General features: G+C 49.8%; 1 protein-coding gene across 1 annotated transcript in view; it reads left to right on the top strand.

The window, feature by feature from the left end:
* The window catches only part of Thbs4 (thrombospondin 4), a 42,127-nt gene extending 26,027 nt beyond the window's left edge, over window positions 1–16,100 (top strand). The window contains exons 10-22 of the mRNA NM_017133.1: window positions 898–1,050; window positions 4,651–4,755; window positions 4,995–5,102; window positions 5,357–5,516; window positions 6,389–6,507; window positions 7,375–7,427; window positions 9,876–10,069; window positions 11,716–11,894; window positions 12,933–12,981; window positions 13,066–13,262; window positions 13,845–14,017; window positions 15,211–15,350; window positions 15,878–16,100. Coding sequence (NP_058829.1) covers window positions 898–1,050; window positions 4,651–4,755; window positions 4,995–5,102; window positions 5,357–5,516; window positions 6,389–6,507; window positions 7,375–7,427; window positions 9,876–10,069; window positions 11,716–11,894; window positions 12,933–12,981; window positions 13,066–13,262; window positions 13,845–14,017; window positions 15,211–15,350; window positions 15,878–15,939 — 1,692 coding nt within the window. The 3' untranslated portion in view covers window positions 15,940–16,100. The remainder of the gene's footprint in view (window positions 1–897; window positions 1,051–4,650; window positions 4,756–4,994; window positions 5,103–5,356; window positions 5,517–6,388; window positions 6,508–7,374; window positions 7,428–9,875; window positions 10,070–11,715; window positions 11,895–12,932; window positions 12,982–13,065; window positions 13,263–13,844; window positions 14,018–15,210; window positions 15,351–15,877) is intronic.
* The last annotated feature ends 1,655 nt before the right edge of the window (window positions 16,101–17,755 follow it).

Here is a 17,755-nt window from a genome sequence, read left to right as displayed (position 1 = left end):
AGCTGTCCTCGGACCTCCACACACACTCCATGGCACCTGTGACCACCTTATAGCTCTTCATTCATATATAATATGATTGGATATGTTATATTTAATATATGATTTTATTTGCTAATTGAATCCCAATAAAGCAGAAATGATGTGTAAAAGCTCTCTGAGATGCTGATAAGGGCTCAGAGGTTAAGAGTACTTGCTGCTCCTGCACAGGACCAGGGTTCTGTTTCTACCTCCACATGGGGCCTCAGAACAATCTGGAACTCCAGTTTCAGAGTTTCTGGCACCCTCTTCTGGCCTCTGGAGGCACTAGGCATGCTGGTAAGTCGGAGCACTACACACACAAAGATGCCGGCAGAATATTCGTATGGATGAAATAAATAAATGAATACTAAAAACAAGTCTAAAAACTATCTGTATTGATATATTTTAACTTTGAAGACAATTAGAGCCCCCCCCCACCCCAGCCTGTGAAGAGCTCTGTGGAGCCAGCAACCTCTTTGCCTCCTCCCTGGTAATGCACCTCATCAGGACGGGCCAGCGTGAGCCATCACCACATCTCTGTGTGTATAAAAATTGGAGGAACTGTTATTTTTAAATTAACTTTTTAATCAAGCTATTTCTCTATGCCCAGTGTAAACTTCGGCTTTTCCCAGCTTCCCCTCCAGGGTAGAGCTGGTAAGTCAGAACACTGCTGGTTACTATGTAGCCTTCCACCTTCAGTCTGTGTAGCCAATTGGCCCTTCCGGCCTGGTGGTAGGTTCATCAACATGCCCAGGAAGGAGGTTAAGAGGCACGCCCGATCGCAGAGAGCTATTGGTCATTATGCTCAGTCGTACCACCGAGCGAAGATCAATGATCTTTGCTCGATTCCGCCTTATCATCCTATCTTTGTCTCGGTAGGGCTCTTACCGCTGTGGGCCTTGCAAGCCAGGGTACACTGGTGACCAGACGAGGGGATGCAGGACCGAAAGGAGCTGCCGGAACCCAGAGCAGAACCCGTGCAGTGTGCATGCGCAGTGCATTGAGGAACGGCAAGGGGATGTGACGTGTGTGGTAAGTGCCTGGTTTGCTCTCCCTCTTCTTTCTAAGCACAACCCTCCCCAGTTTCTTCTAGCTTCAAAGTATAGACCGCCTCTACCCTCGGGTCAGATTAACACTGGGCATCTAGAAGGTGGGGACAGTTATGAATAACAATAGTTGTGCCAGAGAGTATAGAAGCAGGACATCTCCACTGCTGGCGTTTTAGGCAAAATTTCCACAGAAGGTCATAAGGAGTTGGTGCCCCATAAGGGCTCCATCATTTAGGTGCCAAAGTGGCTGATTACTCCTCAGCCAAGAGATGAGAAAGGGGAGAGCAGGGTCAGCTGGGCCTCGGATTGTCGCTCAGAAACCTAACCGAGCCATATTCTGTGCCTGTCTTAGTTGGAACTTTTAAGTTGACCCTAACCTAGGCACAGCTCAATGAATGGTCAGTCTTCCTACCCATTCCCATCCCCGGTGCCTTGGCTCCTAGCTGAGCCCTTTATAAAGAAGCCTTCTTCCCACGTGACCCGTTCCCAAACCCCAGGATCCCAGTCCTCAGGGTTCTTACGCATTAACATCTCAGCTGGCTTCAGTCGCTTGCTTCGTTATGTTATGGGCGCCGGGTGCACAGTAGGAGAGCCTCAGCCTATGCTCCCATGACCGTGGTGCGTCCCTCTGAGCAACATAAAAGTAAGTCTCCCCTCTTCTGAGCAAGGTGTGGTGGCACACATCTGTAATCCCATCCCTGTGAGTTTAAGGTCAGCCTGTTGTGTTTAGAGTTACTTCTAGGCCGTCCAGAGCACAGGGAGACCCTGCTTTAAAAAAAAAAAACAACTCCTCTTCTTCCGCATTTCATCCACCTCAAACTTATATTTCTTTATCTTTCTGGCTGGAAATTTTTCCCCCATCATCCTTATCAAATTGGAAAATAAGACTGAAATATATATATATATATATATATATATATATATATATATATATATATATATATGCCAGCTCTCCACGGCAGTACAGAGGAAAAGAAAAAACCTCTCTTTCCCCAAACCTGATGATTGGGCATGTTATTACATATATATATATATATATATATATATATATATATATATATATATATATATATTGTCATTGAAAAGCAAGTATATATCTATGCTTAAATTCTCATTTTCTGTGAACAAATCTATGGCTCCTCCGGGATGGTGGGCGATGGGGCTCTTAATATGTTTTTGAATTTGTAATAAGGCACGACGACAGATGGTAAAGGATTAGTAAACTCGGTGTGACTACTAAAATAATTTAATCTGCCAGAAAATGGCTCATTAAAAATGTATTTGTTCCTAAAGGAAATTTTCTCCTCATTAAAATGAGTAGCGAATCGGACCCACAGCTGAACTTTCCAGGCCTTTCGAAGGCGAGCTGTGGAAGCTGCGGAGTGGGACTCGGGGAGGAGCCTCTGGCCTGAGGCACAGTGGGAAGGACTCAGGCTGTCCGGGAGGGAAGGGTAGGTGGGGAGCACCAGGGGGGTCCTCTGCTGCTGGTCTCCTCAGCTTCCTCCCTCTTCTCTCCTTTCAGTTCTAGTCGAAAATCAAGTCTGATTTCCCTCTCCTGCAATCGGTGCACCCCCTGGCTTTCCGTGTGGTCTGCATCTCCTCTCTTTCTCTTTCTGTCTTTCCCTCCCAACCTCCACAACCATGTTCCCACCTCCCCACCCCTATTCCCCGGCCCTCATTCCTTGCACCTGAGTTGCTTCTCAAGACCCACCTCACACCCAACAGCTTTTAGGAAGGGCTTCCTCTTTCCTTGGTGAATCAGACGTCCTGGCTGACGGGCACCTTCGGATCTGAGTTTTACACAAGGGAGAACACAGAAGTGCACATTAGCTGAATGCGAGGGGTAAAAGTCGGAAGAGGACAGATGAGGTTAGTGCTCCCAATTCTGAGAGCCTGAGCAAGGTGCTGACCCAGGCGCACAGCGAGAGTCATGTGACTCTCGCATAAACGGGACAGCAGTGACCTTGCAGCGTCTTCTTAAGGACTGAAGAAAACTAGGAAAATCCACTTTAGAAAAACCATTGGCAGATAGACCAGAAAAATGACTCAGCAGGTAAAAGTACCAACCACTAACTTCACACACACACACACACACACACACACACACACACACACACACTTTTCACCTTCTGCCCTTTCATGTAATACTGTGAATGTTTTCTTAAAAACCGAAACAAAATCGTACTTCCCACTTGACCTGTTGGCAGTGATTGTTGATTTTCTGGGAAGCAGGATGCTCAGGGGACATATTAGGGGTGACGGGGTGGGTGGAGGGCCAGAGGCCCGGCACTGACAGCACCAGTGGGAGCCACCTCTGTTCAACCGAAAGGGTTAGAATAGAGATAACACACCTTGGAGTTTCCCTCTTTGGGAGGAAATCGGCCCCCCAAAATATTGTTGGAGCTGGAAAGATGGCCCAGCAATTAAGGGCACTTGCTGCTCTTGCAGAAGACCTGAGTTAAAATTTCACCAATCTTGTGTGGATCACAGGTCCCTCTAGTTACAGTTCCATAGGATCTAATGTCTCCTTCAGCCTCTAAGGCACATGCACATGCATGGTCCACATGCATGCTCTTGGCACACATCCACACAGGTTAAACCAATAAATCAACCTACGAAGCCAGTATCCCGTGAGCTAACCGAGTACTCACTCGGGACAAATGCACGGAAATGACTTGAGGCAACGTTGCCAGCCATAACAAAGCCATGAGGAGCCCAACATCCCAGTGGAAAGCCCCTCGAGTCCATCAAGGCACATCCAGTGCCTGGCTGAGCCATGGAACAGGAGCCAGAGGGCCCATTTCCCTGCGAGCCTTTGGACTTCAGAATCTAATCCGTTCCCATGTAACTCTGTATTGTTTTGGGTTTTCCTTGCTTTGTTTGTTAGTTTGTTTTGAGGTGTAGGGGGCTCGCAGAGTTCCTACTGAATGTGGAGCTCAGTGACTGTCTGCTATCTGGCCAGCAGGCCCTGAGGAGGCTTCAGTCACCAGCCCTACATCATTGGAAATATGGACATGAGCCGCTCTGCCTATCCTTTTCCGTGGGGACTGGGGACCGAAGCAGGGCCTCAGGCTTGTGAAGCTAGCACTTTATTAAGACAGAAGCATCTGGGGCTGGAGAGATGGCTCAGTGGTTAGAGCACTGACTGCTCTTCCAGAGGTCCTGAGTTCAAATCCCAGCAACCATCTGTAATGATATCTGATGCCCTCTTCTGGTGAGTCATCGATAGTGTGTTCATATACATAAAATAAATAAATAAATCTTCTTTAAAAGACTGAAGCATCTTTTCCAGCCCTTGTTCTGGGCAGAACAGGACCTCATGGAGCCCAGGCTGGCTTTCACCTCACTGTGTAGCTAAGGATGACCTTGAGCAGATTGTACCTGTACCTCTTACATCTCCTGATAGTTATTACAGGCGTGGTCCACCATACTCAGCACACCTGAGTTGTTAAATCCCATCTAAGCAGGATGTGAGGCTCCTGGACCTCCCCTGCGGACCCTCACAGGGGAACAGAGACGGAATCGGTCTCTGCCTCCTTAGGGAGTGTTTTGTTCAGGGCTCTAACGGGCTCTTCCTTCGCAGTGCGGTGTTGGTTGGGCCGGCGACGGCTATGTCTGTGGAAAGGATGTGGACATCGACAGTTACCCCGATGAAGAACTGCCGTGCTCAGCCAGGAACTGCAAGAAGGTAAGGAAGGCAGGATCTCCAGGAAGAGATCCCTGTGGACCTCCAAAGCCATGTCTTAGACGGCTTTGGGAAGGTTGTTCTTACTCTATTCAAAATGTTTGAAGTAGCCGCCTCACACGTGAAGCAAATGAGAGAGCCAGTAGCCAAGCCAGGCAGCCTTACCCAGTCTGGAGGGCAGAAGTACTTTTCGACAGGAGGCAGATGGATGGGACATGACTCCGAACTGTTTCCCCCGTCAGGATAACTGCAAGTATGTGCCAAACTCCGGCCAAGAAGACGCAGACAGAGATGGCATTGGAGACGCCTGTGATGAGGATGCGGATGGAGACGGGATCTTGAATGAGCAGGTACCAGCTCTGTCAGGACAGCACGTGCACTGAAACACACCGTGGACGGTGGAAGCAAGCCTTTGAGGCCAGTCGCTGATGCTAATCACCCCAGACCTCCGTCTGTCCCCACACCATTGCAGCTATGTCCTGTCCTCTCCTAAACACGCCTGTCATGAGTGTTTAAAAATATGAGACAGGCGGACCCGGCCAACCACAACAGTGGGACAGGCGTCAGTAAGTCTGAGCAAGTATCCCATCTTCTCGTCATTTAGGACAACTGTGTCCTGACTCACAATGTGGACCAGAGGAACACTGATAAAGATATCTTTGGGGATGCCTGTGACAACTGCCGGGGCGTCCTGAATAATGACCAGAAGGACACTGACGGGGATGGGAAAGGAGACGCCTGTGATGACGACATGGATGGAGACGGTAGGATTGTTTCGCTCAGTCTTTTATTTGGAATTCCTTTGTCCTCTGCCCTCCCCACATGCAGGAATAGACACGCCGATTCAGAACCCCCCACCCCATCGTTCACTCGGACTATGTCTGGTGGTCCAGTAACCCTGGAGGTCTCTGGTGCTTTAGATCACCAGCAGGAACACTGTGAGCGTGCTTTTCACTAGTGTCTTGCCAGAGCTGTTTCTATAGGGCGTCTGCCTTCCTGGCTCCTCCCGCACCCCCACCCCTCATCATGGGAACAGAGAACTGAGTTTTCCATAGGGTCAAACACTACACCAGGCCAGGAAGATGTGGCCAGCCCCTGCCTGCTCTGGGAAGGGTTGGGATGTCATGGTGGATATACTGCCCTTCTCTGGGACTCTACCACAGGGGCTTTCTGGGAGGTCCATGCCAGGAGCAGCTATGAAAGTCTCGTGGAGCTTGAGGCAGGACATTTTATTCAATACCGTGTCCATAACATATGACAACTATAGAATAAAAAGGCAGCCTAGAATCCGAGTTTCTGAAAACATACCATACCACCAGAAGAAACTCCTTTTAAAAATGCTATCCCTTCAAATGTACATGATCACTCCTCCATGATATACACATCTCCCCTAAAGCAGGCTTACCTTGGGTAAGCTAAACTAAGAGTGAGTTCATCGGATAGGTGCCTTAGAGAGTTGCACATGCTTGAGGCTCCCAGAATCCCTGTTTTGAAATCCCCTCCAGGCTCTACTAAAGACACGATACAGCTGGTGCAGCCATAGTAAGGCGCCACAGCCTGACCTCTCAGCTCTTCAAGTCTCTCTTTTCCACCCTGTCCTATGACTGTCTCCTGACCCGAAGTAGCATTCTTACAGGAATAAAAAACATTTTGGACAACTGTCCCCGAGTTCCCAACCGCGACCAACAGGATCGGGATGGCGATGGTGTCGGAGACGCCTGTGACAGCTGTCCTGATGTCAGTAACCCTAACCAGGTTGGTAAGACAGGGGTCACACTGCAGACCGAACTCCTCAGCATCCAGAGAAACCCAGCCCTGCTGTTGACCAGTTCCTTGCTATTGTGTCAAGGCTCAGGTGGAGAAACGGCATGCATTAGGGCCTAGAAGGATGGGACTAAACTGATCCAGTTGAGATAGTTATTGACAACCACACTGATGTGTCAGGATGGGGACTCCCAAGACCCTTGGGAGTGCACGTGCACCCAACACTGATGGCATTTGGTGCATGAGCTTAATAATCCACAAACAAGTTTCTGCTGTCAAAGAAAACAGAAACATGGGTATGAGCCTAGTCACATGGCCCTTCAGTTCCTCAGTCTACGTGTGGGCACTGCAGATTAAGTTCAGTCAATGGTAGGTTGTTCCTCTTCCCGTATACCTGCTGCTGGGATCCCTGGGTGCGGTGTGCAGTCTGTTTCTGAATGCCTGAAACAGATGGGAGTCCCCACTGCCTACTGTGCCTACTCCCTGTCCTGTCTCAACTCCGAAGGGCAGAAGCAACATAGGGTCGATGTGCTTTGAGCCATGCCTATGCCTGGCTCCCTCCTGACCCAGCCAGAGCACCCAGGCTCTGCCTGCCAGTGCGCCACCCAGAGCCCTTCCCGATCAGCTCAGCTGGTGTGTGGGCAGCCCCTCCGTGAAGCTCGATATTTTAAAGGGCTTTTTTGAAAATTCAGCACTGTGCCTACACCAATATGGTGTTGTCCTTTTGCAGCTTTATGCCAGCCTAGTTCCCGAGAAACAATTCCTGAAACCCAGTGACAATAAGGCAGGCTTGCCTTCTTGGGAACAGTCCATACATGCAGGCCCAGTGGTAAATAATGTGTTCTGCTCTCTTTGCAGTCGGATGTGGATAACGATCTGGTTGGGGACTCCTGTGACACCAACCAAGACAGGTATGGCATGCATCCCAACTGTGGGGAAACAGGTAGAATCTGGGGACTGTGGGAATTATCAGAACTTTTTGCTGGCAATGTGCCCAGGATCTGTGGATGGATCGGGTTCCAGGGAGGTAGTCAGTCCACCTTTGCTCCAGGCCCCTGTATCTCCCTGAAAGTGCTACATAAGGAGGAGCGATGTCGCTGGGAATTTAGCTCAGTGGTAGAGCGCTTGCCTAGGAAGCGCAAGGCCCTGGGTTCGGTCCCCAGCTCCGAAAAAAAAGAACCAAAAAAAAAAAAAAAAAAAAAAAAAGGAGGAGCGATGTCAGCCCCACCCAGCACTTACACCATTTTCAGAGAAATCAGATCATGGAACCCTGCAGAAGGGCTTTGGAGTGAAACATCCAGGTGTCATTCATAACCTAATCTCTCTGTACCTCAGTTTCCTTACCTGTAAAATGGGAGTGGATGTAGATATATAGCTCGTGGGCTGTTATAAAACTGAGTTAGCCCAGGAAGCGTGCCTTTGGTGGTTTCTGTTACATAGCTAGCTCTCATTAGATGTTAACCCCTTTGCTATCATATCAGGAAAAGTCCATCACCCCCTAACAGAGGGGCGTGCTGGGGGACACCGGTCTTTCCTTGTCCTTGATGCTTTTTCTGTCTTGTGAGAGGGTATTCTATGCGAGAACATTCCGAAGATCTTCCAAGCCCCATGTAGAGTCCTCCGTGAGGACCAGGGAGGGCTGGGGACCCAGCTCGACATTAATGCTTTACCGAGCACTGCTGGGTCAGGAGTGCAATGGGCAGCACCATAAGGAAGGAAACAGAACAGGATGCAGAGTGGAGCTGGCGCTGAAGGAGTAAAGTGTAGCTACATGCCCTCGGCACCAGGCGTCTGCACTCTTACCCTCTACTCATTCCCATTCCTCCTTGGGTGCTTCTCAGAAAGGTGGTCAGGACCGGCCTGAAAGGGTAAGGATCCCCCAAAGCAAAGCAGGACAGCACTGTTCAACTTCTAGTAACCGTAGCAGAGTCAGTTCACCCAGCATTGCTCAGGGCGGCTCCCTCGAGGTCCCATCTTCTCTGTGCTCTGTCCTTACTGCTGTGTGCATCCTCGTCAAGGGAACTCGAATAGTTCCTCCATCCCTTCGAAGCTCATTGCTTCATCAGAACAGCAGAGACAATTACCACACCTCCTAGGTTACATGAAAACTCACAGTATGGCCATCCTTTGGGCAACTTTGGGGAAATGGTGGCTGTTGGTACCATAGCACAGGAGAGCCTGTCAGTGATGCAGTCTGATGTTGCTTGTCTGTCCCTCAGAGCATAAGGTAGGACTGGTGCTCTCACAACTACCCTAACAATGTGTGGTGTGCATCAGAAACATCCCCAGTCCCCAGCCAGCGTGTACTCTGATTACCAGCTATAGAAATGTCTAAAATAGCCTATCCCACCAGCCTCTAGATAGTTGCCTAAAACAAATGACTCATTCTGCCACATTTTAATTCCCATGAACTTGAGCCTTACCAGGAGGGGGGCTGGGAACTGCTTGCTTCTCCACATAGGTGACAGGGTTCTGCAAATGGTGCTGATCCAATGAGCTCACTCTTGTGTTAGGAGAAGTGCAGAAATTCAGCTTCTGCAGTATTCCAGTGTCCATGTCGAACTCACTGTCTCTGGGGCCCTTCTGCCTCCTGTATGAAAAGGAGGGATTTCCTCTGTGACCTCCCTAGAGGATATACACAGTCTCTAGGCCAGCAAGGTCTTGAGTGAGGCAGAGTGAGAAGAGAATCCTCTGATCCCTTGTAGCCATAGAAGGTCCCTGAAGACAGAGATGGTCCTCCGAGAGGCAGAGCAGAGAGCTTCCTGAGAGGTTTCTTGGATTAGCTCTAGGGTACCCATTTTTGGGGAAAGACTCTTCAGGTCAGAGTCCTCATGGGGTCATGAGATGGCAACGGTGAAAAGCAATGTAACAGGAAGCATCAGAGGACTTAACCATTAGAGCCAGGCGCTTAGAAGATGCTTTTTACGGGTGTCAGAGTTGACTCAGTCTCCAAGCTGCCCTTTGAGGTGGGCTGCGTTTGTGTTGCTATCTAAGAGATGAGGAATGTGTACCTCCCTGGCCCAGCATCGTGCCTGAGGCCACAGCTCACCGGGTGCCTGAGCCAGGACCCACACATCTCCACACCCCTTACCTTACACATTCACACTTCCTTGGAGCAAGGTGTCATCTGGCAGTCCTTAGAGAGTCACAGACTATAGAAATAGACTCTTATCTTCCCAACCCGGAACCGACTGGCTGCTTTCAGGACGCAGAGGAAGCGAGGGAGTCGTTTCTGAAGCTGCTTTATCAGAGAAAGGCCTGATAGGCTTTGCTGAAACCCAGCCTGCTGACAGCCCACCCAGGCTCCTGCCTGGGAGCAGACGCTTCAGTCTCCTACTAAACTAATCTTTGCTCTGCAGTGATGGGGATGGCCACCAGGACAGCACAGACAACTGCCCCACCGTCATTAACAGCGCCCAGCTGGACACCGACAAGGACGGGATTGGCGATGAATGCGATGACGATGACGATAATGACGGCATCCCAGACCTGGTTCCCCCTGGCCCAGACAACTGCAGGCTTGTTCCCAACCCAGCCCAGGAAGATAGCAACAGTGAGCATGCTTGGCCCAGGGCTGCCTGAGACACACAGCCTTAGACTCCCTGTAGCCACATGAAGGGATGCATACTTCCCTAGGGGAACCTTCACTTTCCTGCTCCCCGCCTGCCTCTGCTTCAAATCCAGCTTGCATAGACAGTAGACATCCGTAGACAGCAGTCTGCCACTGCCCTGGACCTGATTCGCCTGGCTGCTTCCTGAGCTGGCCTGGGATGAGATCACATAGAATGTGACCCAGTCGCATGCTAGAGCTGGATCCCCAGAGGCCCTCAGCACAGCTCTGGTCTTCTTTGCTCCTGCCACTGGGAATGGGGAAAGGAACCATCAGAAAGAGATGCACAAACTCTCCCACCTGTGTGGGGGCTAGGCGGGTAAAGACGCTTGCATCCAGTCAGATACGAACTGACACGGGTAGAGAGGGCTCATGCTAGCAAAGCAACTGCAGTGTCTCTCAGGTGTCATCTGAGCCCAGCAGAATGTACCTGGAGGCATCTGTAGGGGACACCAAAGTTAGTCGTAGTGATATTCTGGTGACGATAATTCTGATTTTGTGCACGTGTTAGACATTTGTTTCAGGCTTAAGGTCTACCAGGTGGTAAGCCTAACTGTGTGTAAGAACTGTCTGGGAAAGAGTGGGGGGCTGTAGTAAAAACAATATTAGAAATCCCAGCCCGGGGCTTCTCCCTGTCTTTGGTTGTTGAGTTCCCAGCAGAAAGACACACTCACAGCCTTTATAATTACAATATAAGCTAAGCATCACTAGAGCTGTGCAGCTGCCTACCCTCCATGCTGTTAGAATCTACTTTTCTAACGATTACACCCTGAGTTACTGCTTACTGCGTTTCATCTGGACTGCTTGTAGCTCCAATTGGACAGCATCAGGACCACATTGTCCTGTCTCTTATCCCATGGCCACTCTCCTTTCTTCTCCTCCTGCATGTTTTTCTTTTATTTGTTTGTGGCTGCTGCTTCTCCTCTTCCTCCTCTTCCTCCTCCTCTTCTTCCTCCTCCTCCTCCTCCTGTGCCTCCTCCTGTGCCTCCCCCTCCTCCTCCTCCTCCTGTGCCTCCTCCTGTGCCTCCCCCTCCTCCTCCTCCTCCTGTGCCTCCCCCTCCTCCTCCTCCTCTTCCTGTGCCTCTCCCTCTTCCTCCTCCTCCTCCTCCTCCTCCACCTCCTCTTCCTCCTCCTCCTCCTGTGCCTCCTCCTCATGGTCCTCTCTTCTCGAGCCCATGAAATCTCAACCCCACCTATGTCTCTTCTGCCCAGCTATCAGCTGTTGGCATCTTTGTTTACCAATCACAATTAATTGGGGATTAGGTCAATCAGTGTCCTGCAGACTCTCTCTGGGGTAACCAGTCTTAGGCGCCCCAAATTAGCATTAGAATACAAGTAGCATTAGGCCAAACTTAAGCATAAGGGGCAAACTTTTCCACTGATGTTGCAAGAAACTCCAGGTGGTTTCTGAGTGGCCTGATTGACTGTCACAAGGGCTCCAGAATGTGGCCCAGATAACTCAACAAACCCAACATTCCTCTCCTAACTGTAAAATCCCTGGCCTGAAGGCGGGAGTGTGGTCCCTGCCCAGTCCCCTTCCCTACTGAGGACTGAGCCTCAGCACCCCTGCCTCCTCCCTTCACCCTTAGATGATGGAGTAGGAGATATCTGTGAAGCTGACTTCGACCAGGACAAGGTCATTGATCGCATTGATGTGTGTCCTGAGAATGCGGAGATCACCCTGACTGACTTCAGGGCCTATCAGACTGTGGTCCTGGACCCTGAAGGGGATGCCCAGATCGACCCCAACTGGGTGGTCCTGAACCAGGTACGCATTCGATGTTGGCATCAGTTCTACTCAGCCCTCTGCCTAGGACCTCCTGGGAATGGTGGGCTCCATATGGAGGTCATCGACTCACACATGGCTCTACTCTCTTGGCATATGCTCCACCTCGTGGCCCTGAGGTATTACACTCTTCATAGATGTTGAAATTGACTCATCCCAAAACTTCTGTGGCAATTCAGGAGGCGGCTGAGATGGCTGGAATAGGAGCTCTGACAGTGTGACCCATGAGCTATGGTTCCCATCCTTCCGCAGTCTGCCTCCGTGCGTGCCCCTAAGTAAGCCACTGAAGAAGAAGGCACAGAAGTGGCTAGTAGTTTCCAGAGTCACAAAGCACACCACAGTGGCCCTCGTTTCATTGCTGTTGCTGTGACAAAATATTCTGACCAAAGAAACTTAGAGGAGGAAGGGTTTAATTCCACTCACAATTCCAAGTTACAGTCCATTGTTTGGAGGAAGTCAAGGCAGGAACTTGAAGTAGCTCCTCATGTCACTCCCATAGCCATGAGCTGAGAGAAATGCATGTGTGCATGCCAAGTACCCGGCTTGCTTTCTCTTCTCATGTAGTCCTAGATCAAACCCAGCAAAGGGTGCCACCCACAGTGGGCAGAGTCTTCCCACATCAACTAACATAATCAAGACAGTTACCCCACAGGTATGTACACGGGACAACCTAATCTAGAGTCTGTCATTGGGCGTCTCTTCCCAGGTGATTCTACATTGCATTAAACTGACAAAACAAGCTAGTTATCACCGTGTCCATCAGGATGTATGTCACATCCTGCCTGGTTTGAGGATTATCAAGTCAGCTTATATGACAGTATTAGCAAAAGTATTTCCTCACGACACTCATCTTCCTTTAAAACTTCTTGCCACACATGCACCTCCTTTAAGTCAATATCAAACAGAACAGTGCTTGTTCTGGACTGGATTGTACATAGTCACCTCAGAGCCTGAGGTTCTGGGCTGCCCCACGTTCTCTCAGCCCCCTCAAGTCCTGAACTCCCTCCCCTCTCTCCACAGGGCATGGAGATTGTGCAGACCATGAACAGTGACCCTGGCCTAGCAGTCGGTACGTCCTGGGCCTCTGACTGCGTGTGTAGAAATCCTGCCAGCTGTTAGAGTAGCTTTTTCTAATTGCACCTCATCTCCGCAGGGTACACGGCATTTAATGGAGTTGACTTTGAAGGGACCTTCCACGTAAACACCCAGACAGATGACGACTATGCCGGCTTTATTTTTGGTTACCAAGACAGTTCCAGCTTCTATGTGGTCATGTGGAAACAGACAGAGCAGACATACTGGCAGGCTACGCCATTCCGTGCAGTAGCAGAACCTGGTATTCAGCTCAAGGTAATGGTTTGGATTCCCATGCCTTCTTGCTTCTGGACCCTTCACCTCCCTTTAACTTTAGAGTTCTCCTAAAAGTCACTGAAATGGATACAGTCATGGTGATGCTTGACTCGGGGAGACTAGAGCGACAACCCTGTCTGCCTTCAAATGTCAGGCTGAGTGGGCTCAAAGAGGCAGAGAAGGTTTAAGGCATACCTCAGGCAGACCATGTTAAAAGCTAGCCAACGTGTTCAATCAAAGAGATGGGCTGTACATGAACGACTAGCTACTTCTGTCACTCCCACTAAGACAGAAAGCACACTTCTGTGTGACATCTATTGGGAGCCCACAGTAGGCAAATAGAGCCACAGACTTATATCAGGAAAAAGGTACGGTGAATAGCATAACGCCACCAACCACTGCTAAGTTCCACAGAGCTGGGGCCAGCTCAGTAAAAATGACACTGAAGGTTTATGCTTTTGCCAGCACAAAACTATGTAGCCTTGCAGTAAGCATGAACTCACCTCCATGTTTACCTCAGACATCTGAAGCACAGAGGCTCTTCATGTCCTGACCTAACGCTTTCCTCATGTCTTTGTCCAGGCCGTGAAGTCTAAAACTGGCCCAGGGGAACATCTCCGAAACTCCCTGTGGCACACAGGGGACACCAGCGACCAGGTCAGGCTGCTGTGGAAGGACTCCAGGAATGTGGGCTGGAAGGACAAGGTGTCCTACCGCTGGTTCCTGCAGCATAGGCCCCAGGTGGGCTACATCAGGTAGGCTGAGGGCCCTTCTGCTGTGGGTGGGGAGGGAAGCACTCAGTATACTCTGCAAACCAGAATCTCCCCTTCCCTGAGCAGTTCCAATCTCTGAGAGTCCTCGGGGCAGGACTTCCAGAAGACAGGTGGGGCAAAGGCACCAGGCTTAACTGATCCCTAGACAGTAGGACCAAGCTGCAGAGCCAAGTCCGCCATGCCTTGGGTGTGCTCTTAGGGAAGTGTGAGAGAGGAGCTGATGGGGGAAGGGATGGCGGGGGTGGGGTGGGGGGATCAGCAGAGAAGAGATGGTACCCAGACATCCCGAGACTCCTCCCGGCCCCATGGAGCCCTCCTTATGTGCAGAACACACTGACTGAAGAGCCCCTCGCAGTCTGTCTTCTCTCCTGGGTCATAAGTTCCAAAAGGGCAGCCTCAGTGTCTGGGCCTCAACTAGTGCTCATCACACAGCCCAGCTTGAGTTCCCCAGTGTGTGTACAGCATGAGCTGTCCATCCTGCGACTGGAGTGAAGGCCTCTGTTTCTCTGTAGGACTGTTTCTGTTGTTAGTTTGTTTGATCAAGTGCTCCTGTTGAAATGCAGTCAGTGTTCAGGTCCTAGACTTGCCAGCGCTTGTGTGGTGTGTTCAGGGGTATGGATTACGGTTTGCCAGTCAGGGCAGGAAGGCACCAGATGGGCTGAGGCATCTAGTGAAAATAAGGTGGTGAGAGCTAATTCACGTTCTGTTCTCCGTGGTCTTGTGTCATCTGACTCTGCCCACAGGGGTGACCATGTTCTTACCTGATTGAGCTCAATGTACCTTTTCTGTCCCAAAATGAAACCACAGAAAATATGACCTCTCTATGTATATAATTTTAGAAAAGTCAATCTGAACCTAAAAGTGCAGAGAACTAAGAATCGATTGCTCTACAACCAAATAGGAAATGCTTGGGCACAGCCACACCAGAAGACAGCAAAAACACCCCCTTGGAACCAGCAAGTACCTATCCAGGAACTATGCACTGGACGCCATGCTGGGCCTATTAAAAACCAAGTTAGGGAGGCGAGGACACTCCTGGGGAGCTTCTAATCTCACTGGGGAGGGACCAGCTAGAGTCAGTGGAAAACAATACGCCTGAATAAAGAGGTGAGTACGTAGTCAGCAGTGGGGCCACGTCCTCACGTCCTCACCGTGGATACCTGTGCTCTCTGTAGGGTGCGGTTTTATGAAGGCTCAGAGTTGGTGGCTGACTCCGGGGTCACTATAGACACCACCATGCGCGGAGGCCGACTGGGCGTGTTCTGCTTCTCTCAGGAAAACATCATCTGGTCCAACCTCAAGTACCGCTGTAACGGTAGGTAGCCTTCACGCTTAGACAGTACAGGGAATGGCCAGGAGAGGACGGGATCTCATTTCTGTAACACACATCCTCCCCAAAGCCTGAAGCTCACACCACGTGCTCACTAAAACCTGATGTTCCCTGCATAACATAAGAGAAAGGCAGAGCCGGGCTTTCCTGTTAACATGCCAAATCTGAAAATTGAAACCCATAGAATTTAACTGCATGGTTTAGAGTTAGGGGTTCGGCGAGAAATTCCGTCAGTTTAATTTACAGGCAGCCTTTCTTTTCATCAGACTCAAACATAATCACAGACTGAAAAGGCACTCTGCCTGCTAATTTTCCCTAGGCCTATGAATAAGCCCCGCTGGGCTTTAAGCCAACAATGTACAACAAAGCAACCTGAAATAGAAAATGGCTGCAAGCCTGTGAGAGTCTTGGGCGAGCAGACAGCGCCCCCTACAGGAGGCCTGTGTGGCCTGCAGTGGGCTGTGATTCCAGTGTGGAAGGAGCCTCCCTAACCACCACCCTTCTTGTTGCAGACACCATACCAGAGGACTTCCAGGAGTTCCAGATCCAGACCTTTGACCGCCTGGATAATTAAACCAAGAAGCAATCTCACAACTGCCTTCTCAAACGCCCAAACCAACATCTTTTGTTTAAAACTTCCTATAATTCTCTTTATATTACCGTGGCTTTTCTTTTACCAACCCAAATACTTCAAAACTTTTTATACGAAATAAAGAAGAGACTATTTCTAATAACCATGATGCTCAGGTGTTTCTGCTGGGAGCTCGGGCTTTGATGGCGTGTGCTGTTTCCTGAGGAATCTTTGATAGACTCTCAGGGTTATTTCTGTTACTTCTTTTTCTCCTGAGTGTGTAGCGTGTGCCACCAGGCACAGGTGTGAACCAGACAATTGGACAAAAGGTCATTTCTGGGCTGACCCAATTTAGTGCCTCACTAAAACCTCCTCATTCTTGGAATGGAGTCTCCAGGGCAGCCCCAGGGGCTTCGGGAGGATGTGACTACCTGAGACCCATGAATGAGATTTGCCTTGTTCCTTCTCTCGCCTCACCAATTCTGTCTCCCCCCACCCCCCACCATCCACAGACAACTTACATATTTGGCTCCCTCTAGCGTCCTGTGAGTCAAATGGAGGAAAATGGGATCTTGTCATTGTATTCAGATCCCACAGTACCAGGCATGAAGAATATACAGTAACCATTTGCTGGGCGATAGAGGAAGAGTGGCTGCCTCTTAGGTAACAAGAACAGTGGGATGTAGATGGGTCAGGTGACAATGGAGGTAGTGCCAGTCACTGTGTGTACAGGGCAGAGGCTTCCCTCAGCTGTGTACTAGCTGGATACTTTCCAGTCAAGATACCCAGAAATTTTATAAATCGCCTTGCAATTTAATTCCAAAGAAGTTCCACAACTTACTTTCTTGTTATTATTTCATGGTTTTAGACAGGTTCTCATATAAACCAGACTGGCTCCGAACTGTCTGTGTGACCAAAGATCGCCGTGAGCCTCTGGTCCTCCTGCCCCCCACCCCCACTTCTTCATACTAGGCTTAAAGGCCTTCATATCTGGTTTCGGTCCTGCTAGGTATTGAATTCTAGGCATTCTAACCAGCTGAGCCTCATCTCCAGCTCAGCAATGTATTTTTTCATTCCCATAATTCCCTAGAATGTCATAAATCATAAATTGTAAACATCCATCCCGGTTTTACCATGGCTCCAGTATTCAGAGTGTCTAACAGTGGTGAATGGGACCTATGGTGGATTTTGGGCCGCCTTCCTCGTCTGTAGAACCTAGAAGGAGGCGGTAGGTCTCAATGATCTCAGTGAATGGGGAACCGAAGCCAGCCCGTCCTCACTGCAGCTGACTCCTGGGGGAGCCTGCTGGTGGAGCAGCCACAAGATTGACAACTCTTCTCAAACCCTGAATGAAACACAGCCCTTTCTTAATTCTGAAATCCCTGGGCAGGGAAGGGAGCTCCATGGCTGGAAATGGTTGTCTTTCAAGCATCCCTCTTTTACAGCTTACACGAAGGTGGTTTCTGAGCCCTCTGGTCCTTTAAAAGTTCCACTGCTGTCCCGTTCTTCCACTCTGTGGGACACCTGTAGGCTATGCCTGTAACTGTCTGGATGCTCTTGCTCTGGACCCCTTAGTGTTTTTACCAGGCACTGTGAGGAAGGTTCCAGATCTTCTTCTGGAGAAATATTTCTTATCACTGAAGCCTATGAAAGTGTCATCTACGGACCAGTGTGTTGGCTGATCAGATCTAGGGAGTCTGGGTTTAGTCTTTGCAGCATTCTCCGGATCTTACCTTCTTCCTATCCTCTCTTCTGCGGTGTTCCCTCAGCCTTGGTGAAATTGATATAGGCATCTCACTCAAAGCTGAGCACTTGGACT

This window comes from Rattus norvegicus, chromosome 2 (genome assembly GCF_036323735.1).
Source record: "Rattus norvegicus strain BN/NHsdMcwi chromosome 2, GRCr8, whole genome shotgun sequence".
Classification (NCBI taxonomy): domain Eukaryota; kingdom Metazoa; phylum Chordata; class Mammalia; order Rodentia; family Muridae; genus Rattus; species Rattus norvegicus.
The sequence above is the reverse complement of the archived record's forward strand: the minus strand, read 5'-3'. Positions and strand labels throughout refer to the sequence as shown.